Below are 23,020 nucleotides of genomic sequence, written 5' to 3' on the forward strand. Positions count from 1 at the left end.
TAAATATTTTTTTTTAATAATTTCTCTGAAGATCAGTTGCTCAGTTTACTTTTTTTTTTTTTAATGGAGTATAGTTGCTTTACAGTGTTGTGTTAGTTTCTGCTGTACAACGAAGTGGATCAGCTATATGTATACCTATATCCCCTCCCTCTTGGACCTCCCCCACCCCACATCCCACCCATCTAGGTCATCACAGAGCACCGAGCTGAGCTCCCTGTGCTATACAGCAGGTTCCCACCAGCCATCTGTTTTACATGTGGTAGTGTATATATATCAATCCTAACCTCCCAGCTCATCCCACCCTCCCCATCCCCCTGTGTCTACATGTCCGTTCTCTACATATGCGTCTCTATTCCTGCCCTGAAAATAGGTTCATCTGTACCATTTTTCTAGATTCCACATATATGCATTAATATATGATACTTGTTTTTCTCTTTCTGACTTCACTCTGTATGACAAGCTCTGTGAACTTTTAAGAGACCACAGGTTAATTTAAACAAGCACAAAAACAGTTTGGCCTTATCCAGTGAAGTTGAAGATACCCATATCTTATGACTCTGATATGCCACTACTTGGGATATATTCTAGAAAAACGTACATGTGTGTATCAGGATAGATGTATATTCATAGCAAAATTGTTCATGATAGCTAAAAACCGGAAATAACTCAAATGCTTATCAACAGTGGGGTGGATGAATCATAGAATAGTGTGTGTGTCAGTCTATTGTAGCTGTCACTCAGAATGATACTCAAATTACTCCATTTTTGGCCAGTGGGAACTTCTTAATTTTGGCTCCTGGGTCTTTTTGCGTGACTCAAGGAGTCTTTGCGAGCTTCCTCTCTTTCCTTCTTCTTTCTTTTGCACAAAATATTTTTATTTGATGAAATATTCCAGGTTTACCTTTTACATTTCCTGCTCCAGACCCAGAATCAGCCATTCGTTCAAGGAGCCCTAGTTCATTTATAGCCATGTAAAATATTTACATGGTTCCTAAGTCAAATTTATGGAATAAGACAGTTTTAAAAATTAACCAGAATAAAACCTGGAGAGACAAATAGACTGTTAAGAGACATGAATGATAGAGTGAGAAAGGCTAACACACCTCTAGTTGGTATTTAAAAGCAGCCAGAAAACATAGATAACCTGTAAAGGTTTAACTTTTAGAACAACTGATATTCTCAATAGCAACAATGGCTGGGGCAGTTGGGGTTAGAAGAAAGATGGGCTATGAGTTGAGAATTGTTGGAGCTGGGTGATACATGCAGGGGTTTTATTAATTCCCTCTTTAGCTGTGTATAATCTACTCTTTAGTTCTTCCATTGGGTTTTTAAATTTCATTTACTGTGTTTTTCATTCTTGAGAATTCTGTTTGGTTCTTTTTTTTTTTTTTTAATTTGCTTGGTTGTTCTTTGTAGTCCCTTTCCTTGTCTTATGCTTTATTTATTTAAATATATTACACATAATTATTTTATAGTCTGTCTGATAATTCCATTATTCATGAGCCTTCCTGTCTGCTTCTGCTGGTTTCACTTAACTCTGTCTTGTATCCTTATATTTGTGTTTTTTTTTTTTTTTTCTGTGAGTCACTCATTTTCTTGGAAACTTAACTTTGAGGCCTAGATTGAAGTTAAGTTCTTCCAGAGAAGATTTGTATTTTTGTATTTACTTCTGTCAGTTACTGGGGATTTGCTGGGAAGTGCTGCCACACTGGAGCCAATTTAAGTCGGATTTTCAGCTCACAGTTTTGTACTATGGAAGTCGTCTGAACTCAGACCACAAACTCAAATAAAAGCTGTCTTGGCATACATTCTTGAGAGATCCTTATTTTTCTTTACCCTGAGCATCTGGGTTGAGAAAAGTAATTTTTCTTGCTGTTCTCTTCCGTATCAGTGGGGTTTATTTCTTATACTGCTAAGAGTGTGGGTGAAGTCTCTGTTTTCAGCCATCCCCTCTTAGATTCCTTATCTTGAGCAGGCCCTACATTTATTTCCTGTTTATTTGTCCAAGTGGGAGTTTGAGGTCTAGATCTAGGAGTTGGTAATAACCCTCAAAGTTAAAACCAGCTTTGACATTCACTTATCTTGTAGGATTCTTGATTTTGCTTTGTTTGGGGGTTCAGTGTGTTCCTTTATGTTAACTCAGTGGTGGATGTAAAAATATTTTTTAATGTTTTATCAGGCTTTTTTAGTCGTTCTAGTTAGGAGGGTTGCCCAAGTATATTAATGTATATTGCTGGAAATAGAAGTTCCATGATTGTTTTTTTCCATGTGGGAGACCTTTGTATACTTGAAAGCCTCTTTCCCCCTGAATCGTCTCTTCACCGCAGTTTTCCTAGGATTCTCAGCTTTTCTTAGAGAATATGATTTCACAGATTTCCACCCATGCCCGGCCTTCCTCTCTGAACGCCTTTTGGTTATCTATGACTAGCCAGGTGGACACAGTTCTGCAAATGTAGAGCAGCACTGAGCTTTCAATCTCTTTCTTATCTGGGTTCACTAAATTTACCTTAAACCTTTCCTCTAAGTCAATATTTTTATTCTCAGCAGTGTTTAGTCTGTTTCTTGCTGTTCCTAATGTATTTAGTAATTCTGGAATCATGCTACTTGGTACTTTGGGGTTTTTTTCAGGTCTGTGGTTTCATTCTGTTGTTTCAGTGTCCAGTCTTTCAGCTTTTGTTTTCTTGAATTCATGTTCTTATGATATTGTCCTACAGTGAGAAACAGGAGGAATTTCCTTCTGAGTTGGCCTTTATTTTGCAGGCTACCTTTTTTTCTTTTTATATGTTTGCATAGTTACCATGCTATTTCTTTCATCTTGGCTCGTGCTTCAGTGACTGTCTCTAGACATATTCTGTTTGTTCTGATGCATGATGGGTCACTTCTTGTCTGAGAGGCAAGGCTTGGGTAAAGCTTTGTTCCACCTGTATTAGGATATGTAGGCCTCTTCTGAGATTTTGTTAAAAGTTACCTACGAGGGGGCTTCCCTGGTGGTGCAGTGGTTGAGAGTCCGCCTGCCGATGCAGGGGACACGGGTTCGTGCCCCGGTCCGGGAAGATCCCACATACCACAGAGCGGTTGGGCCCGTGAGCCACGGCCGCGGAGCCTGCGCGTCCGGAGCCTGTGCTCCGCAACGGGAGAGGCCACAACAGTGAGAGGCCCGCGTACCGCAAAAAAAAAAAAAGTTACCTACGAGAGTTCACTCTGCCTAGCTGGAAGAGAATAATACTCTTTGGGCTTTATTTCTTTAGCAGCTCATCCTGTGTCCCTGGAGTCTTCACTTTAGAGAGTCAGTCCTGGTGTTCTTTCTCCCCAGGCTGCTTGTTTCTCCCCAGCTGCTATGTCTGTCACCCACTCATCTGACAACAAAGAAACTGCCTCCATTTGCTTCTCTGAAGATTTGGGGGGTGTTAATGAGATTCTCAGGGTTTTGCTGACTTACCTGGACAATTTCCATGTCTTGGAGGAGGGTCTAAGAACTGGGTTTTACTCTTTGCTGTGCTTTAGAAACTTGTTTCTTTTTCTCATCATCAGTATTTGAAGTTTATTGTGTTAGATTCCCTCTCTTTCCTTGTTTGGTTGTTGTTATTGCAGGGTTTTACTGCTTTTTTCCTTTATTCTTGCACGTACTGGGGGAGAGAAAATCTGTGAAGTAGTTTCAGTCTTCCCTCTTAATCCAGAAATCCAACTCTGGTGGGGGGGGTTTGCATTGCTACAGTTAAACCATGCCTCTCCCATTAGGACCCTTTTTAGTGCTGTGTCAGGGGTCAGGAGAAGGAAAGACAGAGTCAAAGATCCCCAGTCTCTTCTGATACTTAGACTTTTATAAGAGAACTAATTACCTCTGGGATTGTGTGAGTGTCTGTCTTTCTCTCTGTATCTCTCTCTGTCTCTCTCTTGATGAGCCACTTCTGGTGAAGAAAGTTCAGAGTTCAGAGGTGGGAAACAAGAAGACATGGCCAACTGGCTGGGCAGTCTTTAGCCTGTTCCCAACTAAGGTATTAAGCTCTTCTCATTCTTTATTCTTCAGCCTTAAACTGTCCTTTTATTAGCTTCATTTGCCCCAGTTAGAATGGGTGAGAGGTGACTTTATATACTGAAAGAAATTAGGTTGCCATGGGAAACAGTCTTGGCTTGTGCAAATGCCGTCATGTCCAAACAGTATCTAAAAGAAAAATTTCCAAATAGGACCTGTTCTCTTGTTTTCTGACTTAGATGTCATATATTAGAGTGAGAGGCTTTAAAAATGTTGAAAGATGTTGACTAATGTAATAAGTAGTTATTGCGGCCTCTGTCTTCTTACTTCAGAATTAGATTTCCATTTTTTGGAGGGGTGGTGCCAGGGGTAGAAGGAAATGGGAGAGTAGCAGCATATTTGAACACAGAATTTAGGGATCAGAAATAAAAATTGGAAGTAAAATTTAGGTGTTCCTGCTTTTACAGTCCAAAGTACACTGGTGTTTGCCTAACAGATAATGATGTTGATTGGATTAGTTATTGGACTGAAAATAGGACATGTGAAGTGAGTGAGTGACTAGGGGTTTGGAAATATTTCTGCTTAGGTCATTGCTGGACCTTAGTGAGAGATGAGTGCACTGAGGACTTGATCCTTTCCCGACTTGGCTCCTCATGTGATGTTCTGAGGTTTTACGATGGACCACAGGACTTGCCGCGATTTGCAGCGCTGACCTCAATTGTAAGCAGAGAAATGCAGAGACCTACAAACAAGTGTTCTGTGCCCGAGTTCAGTGGCTTACTGTGTGCATGACGGTCACGTTTCCTGAAGGCTTCCTCAATTACAAAATGACTGACTCTTCTCAGCTAATCTTCCATATAATTCCTGACTACTGGGATTTTTTACTTTTTATTTTTATTTTTTTGGCTTCACTGGGTCTTTGTTGCTGCGCATGGGCTTTCTCTAGTTGTGGCGAGTGGGGGCTACACTTTGTTGCGGTGTGCGGGCTTCTCGTTGCGGTGGCTTCTCTTGTTGCAGAGCACAGGCTCTAGTCGCGTGGGCTTCGGTAGTTGTGTCTTGCAGGCTCTAGAGTGCAGGCTCAGAAGTTGTGGCGCGTGGGCTTAGCTGCTCTGCAGCATGTGGGATCTTCCCGGAGCAGGGCTCGAACCCATGTCCCCTGCACTGGCAGGTGGGCTCTTAACCACTGTGCCACCAGGGAAGTCCCTCCACTGGGATACTGTATCCTGTGGTATTTTTGTCTTATATGTGGATATTACTTTAGGAAATTTCAGTCATTGCCTGCTCTCATTTCATCTCATGTTAAGTTACACTAAATATGAAAATGTAGAAAGTTTTACTTTTTATCAAAAGATGGATGACATTGAATGAATCACTTAGTCTCTCAGTTTTGGGGCTCAGTTTTCTTACCTGTAAAATGGAAAAGCTTTCTAAGATTATATGAATCTTTGGAGATGATAAATCTAAGAAAATATCCATCTAGCTCAGTGCTATGGCTTTTTTTTTTTCCTGTTTGTTTTGAAATTATTTTATTCTTAGATGTTACCAAAGGATAGCCAGATGGGTATGACATGCCTGTATTGGTCATGGTTTACTGAGAGTCAAATCAGGCATTAAGAAATGTTAATGGAGGGTCTGGTCGGTGTCAGCTACTAGCTAGGTGCCAGGAATATTGTCTTGAACAGAACGGTCCCCACCTTCATGAGTTTTGTAGTCCAGTGAGGAAGACAAGATGAATGAAATGACCTCTGAGTATTTTTGTATCAACTCTGGTAAAGAAATTCACCTGTATCAGAGGTGCTAGGCCTAGCTTCAGGAGAACATTTTTCTTCACTTTAAAAACATTAGGATTTTTTTTTTTAATTTCAGGTAAGTAAGTTAACAAACTTCTAAGTTAGAGGCTTCTGGTTTTTCCTGTGTTTCAAACTTGTCAAAACCACAAGTTTACTTTGGAATGTCTGAGTGTCTCTTCTTGGTCTTCTAATGTATTGCAGAGCTGACTAGAGTTGTAACTTCACAGTTTCACATTCTTCAATGGGCATTAAAAATTTAAATCAAAGTCAGTAATCCTGATGCTTTTGGATGGGGTAAAATGCCCTATGCTTTTGGATGGGGTAAAATGCCCTATGCTATCTGCAACTGGACGAACAACAGAAATGTAGGCGGGCTGTGCACAGATGGGATCTGGGCAGATGTACATTTGTTCATACAGTGTGGAGCTTCTAATCATTTAGCAGTTTTTATTCTTCTCCTGAACCAAGATTGGGCTTAGCCAATAAAGTCAAATTTTCCTTCTGGCGGACAGAAGCATCTGCTCTGCAGCATGCATCCAAGATCTCACCTGTTTCTGCATCAGATACCCTCAAGATCAAGGCAGGAAGTGCATGCTGATAGCTATCCCTAACTCCCTTCCACAGATGGCTTCTCTTTTTTATTACAGGTGACCTCCGGGGGGACAGAAAGTATTCTGATGGCCTGTAAAGCTTATCGGGAACTGGCCTTCGAGAATGGGATCAAAACTCCAGAAATGTATGTACAGTTCCCTTGGTATCCATGGAGGATTGGTTCCAGGACCCCCATGGATACCAAATCCTCAATGCTCAGGTCCCTTATATAAAGTGGTATAGTATTTGCATATGGCCTATGCATATCCTCCATATAGTGGTGTGTGTTTTTTTTTAATTTATTTATTTTTGGCTGCATTGGGTCTTTGTTGCTGCAGGCAGGCTTTCTCTAGCTGCGGTGAGCCGGGGGCTACCCTTCATTGTGGTGTGCAGGCTTCTCATTGTGGTGGCTTCTCTTGTTGTGGAGCACGGGCTCTAGTGCACAGGCTCGGTAGTTGTGGCGCACAGGCTTAGTTGCTCTGCGGCACGTGGGATCTTCCTGGACCAGGGCTCAAACCCGTATCCCCTGCATTGGCAGGCGGATTCTTAACCACTGTGCCACCAGGGAAGCCCCTCCATATGGTTTTAAATCATCTCTAGATTACTTAGAATACTTAACGTGTAAATGCTGTGTAAACAGTTGCCGGTATGCAGCAAATACAAGTTTTGCTTTTTGGAACTTTTTTCCCCCTGAATATTTTCCTTCCTTGGGTGGTTGAACTCATGGATACAGAGGGCTTGACTGTATGTGTGGCTGGGTTTTTTCCCCTTTTAGGTTTGTCTGTGTGGAATACTGCTGTGTGAAATAGCCTGATAATCTGTTTTCTGATTCTTGTCTTCCTCTGGTAATTCCAGTCCTCTTCTCTCCCGTCCTGTGCCCTTGACCGTTATCCTTCACATTCAGCAAAGTCCTAAGTGGATCTGCTAGTTAATATTGAAGGTCATTCTCTTTCCCAACCACCCAGATTTATACATGGTGTGTATTGCAAGCAAGAACAAGATCCTTTTTCTAAAAGTTGACAGAGTTATAGGACTACATCTTTGAATTCTGTGATGCTATAAGTTTATCTCGCGCCTAAGGAAAGCTCTCTACTTATCTCAGTTCAGTGAAAGTTACTTAAATATAATAGGCTGCCTCGGGGTGCTCCCTAAGAAAATTTCAGCCTGACACCTGTGTTCTGGGAGGAAAGTTTTTAAAAATCTTCTTGAGATGTACCCATATTGCCACCCCATGGACATAATTTTGATACTTGGTTGCATTTTTTTCCTCTAGTTTCCCTCCTTGTACAGTGTGTTTATACCACATCTCTTAGGTTAATTTTTTTCCACAAGTGTCAGTGACTAAGGGTTTTGTTGTACATGATTCACACCTAGCCTAAGAGAGTAAGTCAGGCTGCCGTCTCTCTTCATGCATGAACCTTTGATGCTTGGTACTTATTCAGTGATAGCGATTTTTCTGCCTTAAAGGGAACAGATTAATTGTAAGAGAGGAGTAATTGAGGGAAGTCTGAAAGCAAATGACTTGGTTTCCTTTTTCAATACTGTTTGAAATGCTGCTCCCAAATATGTAGGAAAAATGGGGATTTTAGTTTTTCATAGGATCATGGTCTTTCAGAGATGGAGAAGACCACTGATCTGATACTTGACCACTGCTTTAATATCCCTGCTGAGCAATCTTATGTTTTCTGCTTGAACACGTGTTGTGTCAGGAAGCTTGCTCCTCACTGAGGCACCTGCCTTTAGGTAGGCAACCTCTAGAGGGTTCCACCGCTTGTTGATCTGATCCAGATTCCCTGTCAGCCCTGATTTATGCTTGGGATCCCTCCATGTGGCATTATTTCCAAGTTCTTCCTGCTGCCAAAATGATTTGGTAGCAGGAAGAAGTAGGGAGAAGGTTTCTCTAGAAAATCAGGTGACCTCTTTTTGTCTGTGCTTAAAAAGAAAAATAAAACAATATAAACAGTTTTGAAAACTGGACTAAAAATAATCAGAAGTTTCTTCCTGCTGATTTAGATTAACTGCTAACCATGTTGTCTCTCGAACCCTGTTTTGATTTGAATTTCACTGTTTTCTTCTTCCTTGTCCTTTAGTGTAGCCCCCCAGAGTGCCCATGCTGCATTTGACAAAGCAGCCAACTATTTTGGGATGAAGATTAAACGGGTTCCACTGAACAAAGTGATGGAGGTGGATGTTCAGGTGAGTTCCTCTGAAGGGCTGTTGTCTGTCTTGGGCTGCAAGAAGCAGGAAGTGCTTTTTCCAGTGTCACACACAGACAGGCTCAAATGCCTCTGATTGTAGGAGCCAGGGTTGCAAAAACTGCCACTGGCAGTGGTGAGTCACTGCAGCTTCAGTCTTTTCATGAACTCTAATAGGAAGATGAGACTCAATTGAGACTTTAAAGACCTGGGTTTTGCTTCAGCACCATCACTTTCTCTTCTATTTGTAAAATGAGCCAGGACTAACTTGCCCTAAGACTCTCACTGTCGTTTTTGATTGGCCTGAATTAGTACCATTGCCATTATAATAGTAATTTTTTTTCAGAAGTAAACTGTACAATTTATTAGCACTAGCATTATTCCCCCCCCACCTTAATTGAGGTATTAACTAATTAATTGACAAGTAAAAAATTGTGTATAAGGTATACAACTTGGTGTTTTGATACATGTATACATTGTGAAATAATCACCACAGTCAAGCTATTTAACATCTCCATCACCTCACGTACTTACCATTTTCTTTTTTCATGGTTAGAATACTTAAGACCACCCTGCAGATCTCTCAGCAGGTTTCAGCTGTACAGTGCAGTATTGTTCAGCAGAGTCACGTGGCTCTACATTAGATCTCCAGAACTTACTCATCTTGCATAACTGGAACTTGGTACCCCTCGACCAACATCTCCCTGTTTCCCTCATCCTCCAGCTCCTGGCAACCACAGTTCTACTCTTTGCATCTATGAGTTTGTTTTAGATCCCTCACATAAGTGAGATTGTGCAGTATTTGTCCTTCTGTGTCTGGCTTATTTAACTTAGCGTAATGTCCTCCAAGTTCATCCACATTGTCGCCAATGGCAGGATTGTTTAAGCCAGAGTAATATTCCTTTAGTAATTATTTTTATGCCTTGCATTTACACAGAAGAACTCTGTAGTTTTCAGAATGTTATCAGAATCGCATTTGAGCCTCATGACAACCTGGGGAGGTCGTAGGAGCTGTCAGTGTTATTGCAGCCGAGGAAACACACTGGCTGAAGTTAGGTAGTTTCCTCAAGGCTTCACTGCTAACAGGTGGGGCGAGGACTCACATTTGGCTCTTTTGCCTCTTAGCCGAATATTCTTTTTTACCCTCACAGTGATTCTGCTGTTTTTGCATTGGGCTCTCAGACTGTTTCCCCCAAATGTTTGTGTCCGGCCAGCACGGCAGGGCGGTGGTCTTCTTCCAGGTTGGAGAGGTGAAGCAGGGGTGCTAGTGGAACTGGAACTCGAGGCTGGTAGCCTAGATTGCTCCTGGTGGCAGAAGAGAGGAGGAATTGTGATGTGGCTTCTCACTTTCCTTTCAACTTTAAACCCTTAGGCAATGCGAAGAGCCATCTCCAGGAACACTGCCATGCTCGTCTGTTCTGCCCCCCAGTTTCCTCATGGTGTGATAGATCCTGTCCCTGATGTGGCCAAGGTATGTGCGAGAATGGACTACTAGGCAGGCAGACGGAGATTTTAAAGTAGAATCTAATGGTGCAGTACTTGGCAAAAAGAAGCGATTTTGAGTTTAGATTCTAGCCCAGTGGTGATGAACAGCTCTCATCCGCCCTGTGATAAGCTGCACAGCTCTGCCGAAGCCTCTGAAAGTGACTTCTGCTATGGGGGAGGGATAACACAAGGAGGAAGGCTTTGTTTAAACTGGACATTCTGAAGCAGTACTGACATTTTGATTCAGATCAGGAAATAATCTCCATTTAGGGCATGCCTGCCAGAGCCCACCATGCTGCCCCAGAGCACCCCTCCCTCCTTCCCCGCCCCCAGCCTAAGTCAGAGTGCTTCTCATTTCTTGCTGGATTTTGCAGGTGAGTTTGAGGCCCCGCGTATTTAAATATAAAATAGAAACCACATTCAGATGAATTATTTTGAAAGACAACCACATTTGAAAGACGAGCTTTATTAAAAATGTCAAAAATAGCCAGGTTTTTAAAACATGGAAGACAGTACATAATGCCTTGGGCCTGTATCCCACCATTCCACCCGTGTCTTGCAAACTTTTTGTTGTAGGGCTATAACTGATATTGTCTATGGTCTTTGGTTTTTGGAACTAGCTGGCTGTCAAATACAAAATACCTCTTCATGTGGACGCTTGTCTGGGGGGTTTCCTCATCGTCTTTATGGAGAAAGCTGGATACCCACTGGAGCAGCCATTTGATTTCCGGGTGAAAGGTGTGACCAGCATTTCAGCTGATACTCATAAGGTGAGTGAGGGAAGAGACCACATGTTAATCAAAGTAGACAGTTGATTATTTGGACTACTACCAATAAAATAAATCCGTTAAAGCATTAGTTTCCCCCATTAATATAAAATTAAATCTGGCTCTCTGCTCTCACCAAGGCAGCTGATTCATATGACAAGGTACAGTGCTAGAGGTGACCAGCAGTAGTGAAAAGGAACCTGTTATCTTTATGTCACAGCTAAGAGAATTTCTGTATCCAGTGACTGTATGTAACTGGGACATGCTAGTGGAGTGGCCCTTATACAAAGGTTCCCTGAAGCCTTGGGGGTGGGGGGAGGAGGTGAGGTTGATAACCAGAGCTCCTAAGAGGAGGTATGCTGATGCTGCAGCCCCCATGCTCCTGGGGCTGCTCTACCTGCGTGACTGGAGTTTATCACTGGAAGAGTCCTTTTGAAAAAGGGATGAACTTTGTGCTCAGGAATGTTTGGCTTGTAATGTTTGAAATGTCCATGCCTGCTGTCCCTGGTGGACTGAGGCAAAGTGCCCTTTTTCTTACTGTCCATCCTTGTGTGGCTCAGGGGTTAACATCAGTCACATTATTAGCTTCAGTGAGTTAATTAGGAGGGCACACTCGTGAAGTACATAGTTCATTTTACAGCTGGATTAAGTAGCTTCTAGATTTTGAGCACCATGGTGTTCTTAAGAAGGAAGCATGATACTAAGCAAAAAGGATGGAAAGGGAGTCAGATCGTGATCTTAGTTGCTACAAGTGACCTCAATTCCATCCTGTCCTGGCTTCCAGTGGAAATTTATCTTTGCTTCCATCCTGACCTACCTCCCTGGGGTACTGTCTTAAATAAGGAAAACTATGCTGCGTGACAGATAGGAAGCAAACCCATTAACTAGACAAGATGTTGTTTTTCCTGGGCCTCAGATTCCTCATTCCTAAAATAGAGAATTTAAACCCCATGAACCCCACCCCCGAAGTTTCTTATACTCTTTAATAAATAAGTTGGAAATCGTAATGTGAGTGGGAACACAGGGAAACAGACGGGGAATCTGCACGAAGAGAGTTCTGGGGCAGGTCTGCCGCATGGAACTGTACACTCACCTGTCTGCTTCTCCCCCTCAGTATGGCTACGCTCCCAAGGGCTCTTCAGTGGTGTTATACTCTGACAAGAAGTACAGGCACTATCAGTTCTTCGTTGACACAGACTGGCAGGGCGGCATCTACGCTTCCCCAACCATTGCGGGCTCACGGCCTGGTGGCATCAGTGCAGCCTGTTGGGCCGCCCTGATGTACTTCGGTGAGAGCGGCTACGTTGAAGCTACCAAGCAGATCATCAAAACCACTCGCTTCCTCAAGTCAGAGTATGTCTGGAAGGTTGGGGGGCTCTGCCGTGTCCCTTGCTCTGTCTGCTATAGGCTCAAGGCAGCTGCTAGGCCAAGTGCCATGGCTCCAGCCCGTCTGCAGGCCCCGCAGCTTAGGAGTGTGGTGTTGGCCTGGGGGGGTAAGCTCCCTTGCCGTGCTGTGACGTGGAGGCCACACCCGGGCTTCATCTGTAGGCCATTTTGTCTCCAAGGATGTCCCTAACAACTGGCAGCTCTTACCAGGTGCTGATGTACAGCTTAATGGTTAAGACAGTGGTTCTCAAAACTTGAGGTTGAATCCTAAGCAGTCACATGGAGGGCTTGTTAAGATGCAGATTGCTGGGGCCCACTCTTAGAGTTCTAACTCAGTAGGTCTGGAATGGGAGTCTGAAGATTTGCATTTCTGAAAGTTCCCAGTGGACACTAATGCTGCTGGTCTGAGTCACACTTGGAGAATCGCTGGAGTAAGAGAAGAACTGGAGAGGGGGAGGGCGGAAGGGGTGGTGAAATCTGGGGTTAAGGCTAGAACCAGCTTGTGTGCTTTGTCTAACACACCTCTTCGTGTGTCACCTGCCTGGCTCTCCGTGTGTCACCAGGATTGGGGAGGCCTTTTCACGATCTTGAGGGTGAATGAAAGCAGCCAGTAGGCACGGCTCACTTGAAAAAGGCCTGCATATGGTCCTGTTACACCCATCTGCTGAGAAGTGCTGTACCATTTCTTGCTTTAGGGATTACATGGATGACTTTATTATTTTTATTTTTTTATTTTGTTGCTGCACCCAGGCTTTCTTTAGTTGCGGCGAGCGGGGGCTACTCTTGGTTGTGATGCATGGGCTTCTCATTGCAGTGGCTTGTCTTGTTGTGGAGCACAGCCTCTAGGCGTGCGGGCTTCAGGAGTTGTGGCCCGCGGGCTCTAGAGCGCAGGCCCAGTAGTTGTGGCACATGGGCTTAGCAGCTGCACAGCATGTGGGATCTTCCCGGACCAGGGCTCGAACCCGTGTCCCCTGCATTGGCAGGCGGATTCTTAACCACTGAACCACCAGGGAAGCCCTACATGGATGACTTCTTTTAAAGAGAGATGGGTTATTTTTCCAGGATTTACAAAAAAGTACATTGTTTATCCCTCAGGTACCCCTGGGGGGCATATCATAATTTGGGGGTTGGGCAGACAGGTTAAGAGCCAACAATCTTGAGTCACTGGATCTAGTGGGGGTTGAGCCTTAAAATATTTTTAATATTTAGGAACCACTGATCTCAGTCTAGTCACCTTACGAGAAAACTTAAGCCCCCAAAGGTTAGATTTGTTATAAGGGAGACATGAGATGACCAGAAGAATGTACGTGCCTGAATTTCCTTTCTGTTCCTTTTGTTTGTTTTAAGACTGGAAAATATCAAAGGCATCTTTGTTTTGGGGAATCCTCAATTGTCAGTCATTGCTCTGGGCTCCCATGATTTTGACATCTACCGACTATTCAACCTGATGAATGCCAAGGGCTGGAGCTTGAACCAGTTGCAGTTCCCACCCAGGTGAGCTTGAAGATTTTCCTTTGCTCCATGACTGCTGAAGGACTTGGGCAGCAAGGTGACCTGAAGTAGAGGGAGTGACTGCTAGAGCCCAGCACTGTAGTGGCAACTGTAGGATCTTAGGATGTCTGTCTTGCCATTTGGAGTTATTCGACATCAAGAACAAGACTGTTAGCTTTAAACTCTGGCAAACTAGGTGGCAGCCTTGAGACGAGTGGTCGGTCATGAGATCATCTCCCACCGCCCCCCACACACTTGCTCTCTTTCTGGGCTCTGTTCTGTCCCATCCGCAGGTGCTCTCATGACCTGAGTAATGGAGGGCCTCTAATCAAGGGCCTGGAATCATTCAGGTCTGCCGCTGTCGCCTTCCATAGGCATTTCTAACCTAATCTTCCAGGATGCCTTTAAATAAACACTCTGCTTCAACAGACTAGGTCTCCTAGTGTCCTCCACGCATCCCCCAATCCTGTCATGTGTCTTGCCCCTGCCAGTCCCATCTGGATTCCGGTTTTTCCTCTTCACAATCCTGCTGTACCCCAATCTCCCTCCAGGGGCAGTCAGTTTCTTCTTTGCCCTGAAGACCTTTGAGACCTCAGCCATATGGCCCTAGCCCCATGAGGGTTTACCACCTAAGATAAAAGCGTCCTGTGGGTTGTCACATGATTGAAGGAACAGCAGTGGACAGTTTCTGAGGGGAGGGGCAGGACAGAACAGCCAGCTGTATTCATCTTGTCAGCGTGGTTCTTGGTCACGCTGAGGGCATGAAGCCCTCTTGACAGCCCGTGTACTTGAGAGCCCTGATGCCCACGGCTGGGAGCACTTTGACTACACTTGTCACGAGCAACATGAAGAAGCAATCAATCAGTCAATTCCTGTATTGGGGGCTGCTTGGTTTCAGAACCTTTTTTCCCCTCTTTTTCCAGGATTCGTCTCACTTTGTCTTTCTTCTCCCATAGCATTCATTTCTGCATCACGTTGGTACACACCCGTAAGCGAGTAGCGATACAGTTCCTAAAGGACATCCGGGAATCCGTCACTCAAATCATGAAGAATCCGAAAGCAAAGACCACAGGAATGGTAGGGACACTTGGGGTTTTTTTCTTCCTGTGGAAGTTTAGGTGGTGTTGGTGGGCTTGAAAGAATCAGATGACCTCCAGTCTGTTCCTGCCTCTGTCCCTTATCCACAAACCTCTTTCCTTATTAGTCGGAACTGATAATCTCTGCTCACCCATTCCCAGGGTTTGTTTTAGTCTCAAACGAGGTATGCTAGATATAATAAGCACCTTGTAAATTTGAAAGTGCTGTACAAAGGCAGGTGGCGGTAGTGTCCATTTAAAAAGAAAATTTTGACACAGGAAAGGCAATAAGCCTGTTTCCTCCAGAATTTTCTACACCAAATCCCATAGGACAGTTCTTTAGGCAGAAAGGCAGCCTGGCAAATGCCTGTGAAAAACATCCTATGCCTTTCTGCTCGAATAGTGCCTGGGCTGGGGAGGGGGGCGTGGTGGGAGAAGGAACGCACGACCGCTATCTGCTCCGGACCCCTCATCTCTAATGACACTCTTTGACTGGGTTTGTAGGGTGCGATCTACGGCATGGCCCAGGCTACAGTCGACAGGAACCTGGTGGCAGAATTGTCCTCCGTCTTCTTGGACAGCCTTTTCAGCACAGACACTGTAACTCAGGGCAGCCAGATGAATGGTTCTCCAAAACCCCACTGAGCGGGGATCCTCCGTGGCCCCGAGGTGCATCTGGCCTTCAGAAGGTTCTCGGGGTGTGGGACAGGCCACTGGTTTCAGCATCTGGTCTTCGCTCCACAGAGCACAACGAAGCAGACCGTGAGACAGCCTGGTCCTCAGGGTTCTTGTTTCCGTCCTGTTGTGGTTTTTAATGTGAAGACTCTAAAGGATTCCATGACGTAATTATTTTGCCCTTGTTCTAAATGTTACCCTGGAAATTGTTCTAAACATTTCCTTCTCTAACCTCTCTTGCTTTCAGCTTCACTTAATCACGGTGTGGCAGCTCTGACCTGTCCTGACTCCTTAGGGAAGCTGGGCTACAGTTTACGAGATAGGAAAAGGTTTGCTTTGTTACCTCAGGCAGGTGGGCTAGTCAGACAGGAAGTGTTCCATAACCGATGTTTCCCTCGGTGGGGGTGAGGTCTGCTCTAAGTAGGAGGCTTTTCCAGTCCTCCTCCGTGAGTGGTTAGCTGTCTCAGGGTCCCTTCTATTGCAGCTTGTGTTGTCTCTTGAGGACACAGGTTGACCAGCCATTGTTCTTGTGATGTGGGGCCGGCGCAGTCCAGCAGATCTGCTCAGTCCACCAAGGCAGGGGCTGGAGCAGTCGCTGGTCCTCGGCGGTGCCTGCAGTTCCCATTTGACACTTGGTTGTCATCATCTTTGAAGATTCTTGTTGGAAATTATGCTCCCACTGGTTTGTTCCTGTTTCCATGGATGAGGAAAAGAATGCGGTTTCAGAGAATCGAGGACCTTCTGGGGCTCTGGCGCTGCCTCTCTGAATTGGCAGTGTTAGAGCACACCTGAACTCTCTCCTGGGCTGGTGATGATCGGAACCAGGCCCTTTTCTATACTTTTCTGAGGATCCGAGTGGGGTGAGCACCCAAATTCAAATGTGTCACCAGAGTTGGTAGCAGTCCTCCCCTCCCTGCTGCTCTAAGCCATCAAGCATGTTTGTCTGCCTGAAGGAACAGCTCGAAGCACCTTCACAAATTGCCTTGACTTACCCGAGGTGGGTGTGAGGAGGGCGTGAGAGAGCCCCCAAGGCAAGGAAAATGTCTCTCCATTCTGTGTTCTTCCTGCCTCTTCCCCCTTTATTCAGCTCCCAAAGGTACGACGGCAGTTAAGCCTCAGGTACTGCAACCTCCTCGGCCCTGGCTAGGATGAGGTAAACTTTCTGGAATAGGAAGACATGATGGCAAGTGTCAGTTGTGGCCTAGGGCCTGGGATTCCTTCGTAAGACTGGTTGCTCAGGGTGGCGCAGGGACAGGACCCAACCCTGCGCCCACTCCCCACCCTCTGCCTCCCACATGGGGGCCCTGATCTAGGTTGAGCCACTGTCCTACTCTCATGCTGACACACCATGTGCCTTCTTCCTCAACGGGGACGGGCTACTCCTGACCTGGGCCAAGGGGAACTGCATCAGTCCTTGAGGCTTTTACCTGGGGGGGGTAAGTCAGGAGGAACTTTCCTTTGTCCCTCTACCCCTCTCAGGGACTCCTGAACATTCAGCCTCTTCAGGCTGGTCTCCTCTAGCCTTCTTTGCTGGGAACGCTGGCCGGGAGAGCCACGACGCCCGGACTTCCTGCCAGATCCTTGGCACGGTTGTCTGAAGTGTTCTTCAGCTCTGTACTTCCTCCACACTGACTGTGACCAGCTGGCCGTGTCGTTGCAGGGCTGGTGTGGTGTGTTTCATCCTGTCTTCTGTGGGTTCCGAGGATGGTTGGGGCGTGTTTGTGTTAGAGGCTCAGATCCTTCGGACGTGAGAGTCACATTCCCCCTGGTGGCTGAACTGCTGGGCACCTCCTGAGAGACAGACTGTGCATGAACCGTCCCTGGATCTCCAGCGTGTTCAGGTTGGATAGAGGAAGTCCAGGGGCCCAGAACCACCCGGCAGGCACCACTGTGGTTTGTGAGCTGCTAAAATGGAGAAGCACGTGTCCTGCAGAGTGTGCTGTTGCCTCCGGTGTCTCCCAGGACCTTCCTCTGTGCTGTGACATTGCTTGGGGGGGGGGGGGTGGGTGGGCGGGGCGCAATGGTGTTTTTCGAAGGGACCTGCTGTTGCCACTTTAGGTTATGATCAGGAGCGTTAGTCTGACCCAACACGTGTGGGCTTTCTATTCTGTACACCTGTGCACATGAGTAACAGTCTGGCAGAGGTTGGTGGAATGTCTTGATGATGTCTTGTTGCTAGCAGGTGTCACATCGGCCTCTGCAAAAACTGTACTCTCATTTCTGGGTTAGAATTAAGTAGTCGCATGAATATACTGCCATGTCACTTTTTTTTTTTTTTTTTTTTTGCGGTACGCGGGCCTCTCACTGTTGTGGCCTCTCCCGTTGCGGAGCACAGGCTCCGGACGCACAGGCCCAGCGGCCATGGCTCATGGGCCCAGCCACTCCGCGGCACGTGGGATCTTCCCAGACCGGGGCACAAACCCGTGTCCCCTGCATCGGCAGGCGGACTCTCAACCTCTGCGCCACCAGGGAAGCCCTGCCATGTCACTTTTAAGATGACGAGTTTTATACCCGGAAAATGGTACCGGCCTCTTTTAGATCTTTTCTGTCTTTAACTTCCCCCTTTTCCATCTCAAGGCTCCCTTCCTAATTGCAGCAATAATCTCTTAAGAAGCAATTAAGTAATAAAATTCCCCAAATTTTAATCATGTGGATGATTATATTCATTTGTCTATTTAGGCACACAGGGAAGATACCTACTGGAGTGCTGGCAGCTCCAAACGGCTGCTGGTGAGAAGCGCCCCTCTGTGTTGAAATGGTTGTGTGTGACCACTGATACCAGAACCAGTTCAGACATGGATGAGCAGCAGTTCTGCTCAGTTCCAAGCACCTTCCTGGTAGCTCCACCAGGAGTGGTGGCCACACCTGTTTAAAGGTCTGGAACTCACATCTTCAGTTCCTCAGGGCCAGGGCCTTAAGTTTCAGTCACCTTCCTCATCCACACCTGCTTATACCTTACTGATGGATTGAGCCATCTGGGGTGGTCTCTACCCCCCAGCTGGGCAGTGTGGATCCATTTCACCAAAGGACACTGATTTCAAGCCCTACATTTGGTTTGGGAGCTGATGGAACTCCTCCACTGGGCCTCTTGTCCCATTATGAATAGGAAGTGAGAAGTCTTTCTGAAGGGTTAGTCAGGCTCTGAAGTTCTGTCCTTCAGGTAACCCAGGTTTTCATTCTGGCTCTCAGCCCATTCACACTTTGCCAGAATCAAGCCAAGGAATACCGCCTTTGCCATATAGTCTCTGCCAAAGGACTGGGTTCCCTGAGCCCCTACTTGCTTTGGGGTAAACCCTAGAGAAAAAGGGGCCAGGATATGTTTGGTGAGGAGGCGTGGTCCACCCAAGAAGTGGTGTCCTGATGCTCACAGCTGTGAGCCCCTTTGCCTTCTCTGTGGGTCTTGACAGCAACAAGCAGCTTTTAACTAGACCCAGTGACAGAAGTAATGACAGAGGCCTAACTTGGTAGCCACCAGCTATAGCCTGTAAGCAGAAGTCAGGCGTTGAAGAGCCTTTTCTTGAGCTGGAGTTGTAATTGCCTTACTTTTTCTTGTGTTTTTTTTTTTGGTCCATAATAGCTCCTTAACATCCTCCGCTATAATTTCAATTATTTGCATTAATTTTAGAATAAACATGTTTATTTCTAAAAAGTGTTGCTTGTGTCTTTGTACCACATCAGGGTGCTTCATATAACTGTAGTGCCCTCCAGGTTGGCATTTTTCAGTCTTTGATCCATGAAAGTAAGCAGAGGCAGAAAGGTGACATAACAGTCCATACCATCATGTCTAGTGGCTTGTCCCCTGATCCACAGTCATTAGGTCAAAGCACATTTAGAAGAATTTATGTCAGAAGTGAAGCAGATGGGGGAACCACTGTCTGAACCTTGTTGGTTCGACATTAAGCTTTACTGAGAACTTGTTACTAAATAAGGTATCAGACAGAGAGAGATCAAGATGGCAGAATATAAAAGGACATGGAGCTCACCTCCTCGCATAAATACATCAAAAATACATGTACATGTGGAACAATTCTCACAGAATACCTACAGGATGCTGGCAGAAGATCTCATAACAACCAAAGCTTCAAGAAAGATCACCATATAACTGGGTAGGATGAAAGAAGAAAAAAAAAAAAAGGAATCAGGATGGGACCTGCACCCCTTGGAGGGCGCTGTGAAAGAAGAAAGGTCTCCTCACCCCAGGAAGAGAAAGGTCTCCTCGCCCCTTCACCAGCTGGGTTACCAGCCGGGACAGGGAGCTTCAGCAGCTCAGAGGAGAGTGCAGCCAGCCGGCTTGCAGCAGGGAGAACAGAGAGAGACCAGCACAGACAGTCCCGGCCACCTCGTTGCACTCTGCAGCCCAGATGCGCATCTGCTGGAGCATGTGGGGCTGGGTGCTGAAATGTGGGCTTCAGCAGATAGACCCAGGGAGAGGACTGGGGTTGGCTGCACAGAGATAGCCCAAAGGGGCTGGAGTGTGGTCCAGACTGACAACCAGGGGTGTGCACAGGACAGAGTATGGGTGGGTCACAGAAGCCCCATTATTAACGTGCACACCAAGGGAGGGGGGGCCGAGCCATAGCAGCCTCATTCTTGGTGCTTACAGTGGGCACAGCTCCCCCTCTACAGCTCTGGGGGCATGCGAGTGCTGATGGGTTGCCCATATGCAGAGGCAGGGCTGAAATCTGAGGCGTGTGACTTCAGTGGATTTATGTTGCTGCAGGCAGCTTTGTACCTTCATTGCCTGTGGGACACCTGAGCAGATTACTGGTGCTCCTGTAGCTATGGCAGGTCCGGCATTAGCTGCAGGCTTTGTGGGTCCCGTGCATACAGCTGCATGGCCGGGACCTGAGCTGACTCCTTAGCTCATGGCGGGTCCAGGTGTGCAACTACAGCGGTCCCCATGCCTGACTTTGGCAGATCCGTGCTAGTGGCTTTGTGAGCACAGCACCTGAGGTACACCTAGTAGATTGCCTGCATTCCCATGGCTGACTCGGGGCCGAGGGCAGTGCCCACAACAGTGTACTTTGTAAGGCCACACAACAGTTGACAGTCAACACTACAGAGCGCATTTCCTAGTGGACAGCTCCGCTGGAAGAATACTAAGTGGCTCCTCTCTCAGCGGGAGTGCTCCAGTCCTGCCTACCTCACACCACAGCTCAGAAATGGATCTGGGGCTTCTTCTCTAACAACTGGGGAGCAGACCTGCCCCAAACAGGGCTGTGACAACCACAGAGCAAAGAGGAGGCCCTGCTGAACATCCAGTGCAGGCTCTGGTCACCACAACACCTATCACACCTATAACATCCAGCACACCCTGAAGAAAGACATGGCAGGCATCCATACTAAAAAGTTCTCGCACCAAAAATATTAGGCCACACAGGGATGCTCCCACATAAAAACAGCCCTTCAAGACCACAGTATGTAACTTTGTCTTAAATTCACAGAGTCAGAGAAATTTAAGTGAAATGAAAAAGCAGAGGAACTACTCCCAATTAAAATAAGAAAATCCCCTGAAAGAGCAAACAATGAAACAGACTTCTACAGACTACTAAACCCCCAGTTCAAGAAGGAGGTAATAAAGGTACTGAAAGAATTAAGAAAGGCTATCAATAAATACAAATCACTGTAAAAAGGAACTAGAAACTATAAAGGGGAGACAATTAAAATTATAAAACTCACTTGCCAAGATGAAACCCAACCTAAAGGCAATAAATAGCAAACTAAATAATGCAGAAGAATGAATAAGTGATCTGGAAGATAGAGTAATGGGAATCACCCAATTAGAACAGCAGACAAACAAACAAAAAAAAAGCAATATATGAGATCTATGGGATAATATAAAGCATGTCAATCTACACACAATAGGAATCCCAGTAGAAGAAGAAAAAGAGGATCAAAAATGTATTAGAAGGGCTTCCCTGGTGGTGCAGTGGCTGAGAGTCCGCCTGCCGATGCAGGGGACATGGGTTCGAGCCCCGGTCTGGGAAGATCCCACATGCGGAGCGGCTGGGCCCGTGAGCCATGGCTGCTGAGCCTGCGCGTCTGGAGCCTGTGCTCCACAACGGGAGAGGCCACAACAGTGAGAGGCCCGTGTACCTCAAAAAAAAAAAAAAAAATGTATTAGAGGAAACCATAGCTGAAAATTTCCCAAACCTAAAAAAGGAAACAGATATCCAGGTATAGGAAGCACAGAGGGTCCAAAACAAGATGAACCTGAAGAGAACTACACCAAGACATATTATAATTAGAATGGCAAAAGTGAAAAACGGAGGATTCTAAAGACAGCAAGAGAAAAACAAGGAATTAATTACAAGTTAACCACCATAAGACTATGAGCTGATTCCAATACAGAAACACTGCAGGCCAGAAGGGAGTGGCAAGATATATTCAAAGTCCTGAAATGGAAAAACCTGCAACCTAGGATACTCTAACCAGCAAGATTATCATTTAGAATAGAAGGAGAGAGAATTTCTCAGAGAAGAAAAAACTAATAGAATACAGTAATACTAAAATCTATCCTAAAAGAAATATTGAAAGGTATTCTCTAAATAGAAAAGAAGAATCTATAGGAAAGAGAAAATCACACAACTGGAAAGTCACTTAAATAAACCAGTACAGAGATTGAGGAAAAAAAATCAAAAAAATTTTTCTGAAAGTGATGATAACCACATTGAACAGCAGAAGTATAAACGAGATGTAAAAGGACATCAAAATCATAGAGTGGGGGAGGAAAGTAAGACAATGTAGATTTTTCTTAGAATATGCTTGAGCCTATATGGCTACCAGTCTAAAGCAAGTAGATACAGTAATGGGTAAACGTACTTGAAAACAGGGTAATCACAAAACAAAAACAGAACAGATTCACAAAAAACGAAGAGAACAAAAAGCATAATATAAAAGAAAACCATCAAATCACAAAAGGAAAAACAAAAAGAAAAAGAAACAAGGAAGAAATACAAAATCAATAAGAAAACAAGGTTTAAAATGGCAATAAAAAATATCTTTCCATAATTACCTTAAATGTCAATGGACTAAATGCTCCAATCGAAACACACAGACTGGCACACTGGATAATAAAACAAGAGTCTACAATATGCTGGCTATAACAGACCCACTTTAGGCTGAAGGACACACACAGATTGAAAGTGAGGGGATCGAAAACAATATTTCATGCAAATGGAAATGACAATAAAGCAGGGGGTAGCAATACTCATATCAGACAAAATAGACTTTAAAGCCAAGGCCATAAAGAAACAAAAACACTATATAATGATAAAGAGATCAATACAAGAGGAGGATATTACACTCGTTAACATATATGCACCTATTATAGGAGCACTTAAATACATAAAACAAATGTTAAGAGACATAAAGGGAGAAACTGATGGGAATATAATAATAGTGGGAGATTTTAACAGCCCACTGACATTAATAAACAGATCTTCTACACAGAAAATTGATAAGGGAAAAGAGATCCTAAATGACACAATAGAACAGTTAAACTTAATAGATATTTTCAGCATATTACATCCAAAAACTAGAATACACATTCTATTCAAGTGCACATAGAACATTTTCTAGAACAGGCCAC

At 45.1% G+C, this 23,020-nt stretch overlaps 1 protein-coding gene across 1 annotated transcript in view; it reads left to right on the forward strand.

Annotated features, from left to right (window-relative positions):
• The window catches only part of SGPL1 (sphingosine-1-phosphate lyase 1), a gene marked incomplete at its 5' end in the record, with an annotated part of 49,809 nt that extends 34,224 nt beyond the window's left edge, over positions 1-15,585 (forward strand). The window contains 8 exons of the mRNA XM_079707834.1: positions 6,411-6,499; positions 8,445-8,550; positions 9,922-10,020; positions 10,655-10,804; positions 11,916-12,154; positions 13,535-13,681; positions 14,635-14,755; positions 15,259-15,585. Coding sequence (XP_079563960.1) covers positions 6,411-6,499; positions 8,445-8,550; positions 9,922-10,020; positions 10,655-10,804; positions 11,916-12,154; positions 13,535-13,681; positions 14,635-14,755; positions 15,259-15,399 — 1,092 coding nt within the window. The 3' untranslated portion in view covers positions 15,400-15,585. The remainder of the gene's footprint in view (positions 1-6,410; positions 6,500-8,444; positions 8,551-9,921; positions 10,021-10,654; positions 10,805-11,915; positions 12,155-13,534; positions 13,682-14,634; positions 14,756-15,258) is intronic.
• Positions 15,586-23,020: the final 7,435 nt, after the last annotated feature.

This window comes from Hyperoodon ampullatus, assembly GCF_949752795.1.
Source record: "Hyperoodon ampullatus genome assembly, chromosome: 1".
NCBI lineage: Eukaryota > Metazoa > Chordata > Mammalia > Artiodactyla > Ziphiidae > Hyperoodon > Hyperoodon ampullatus.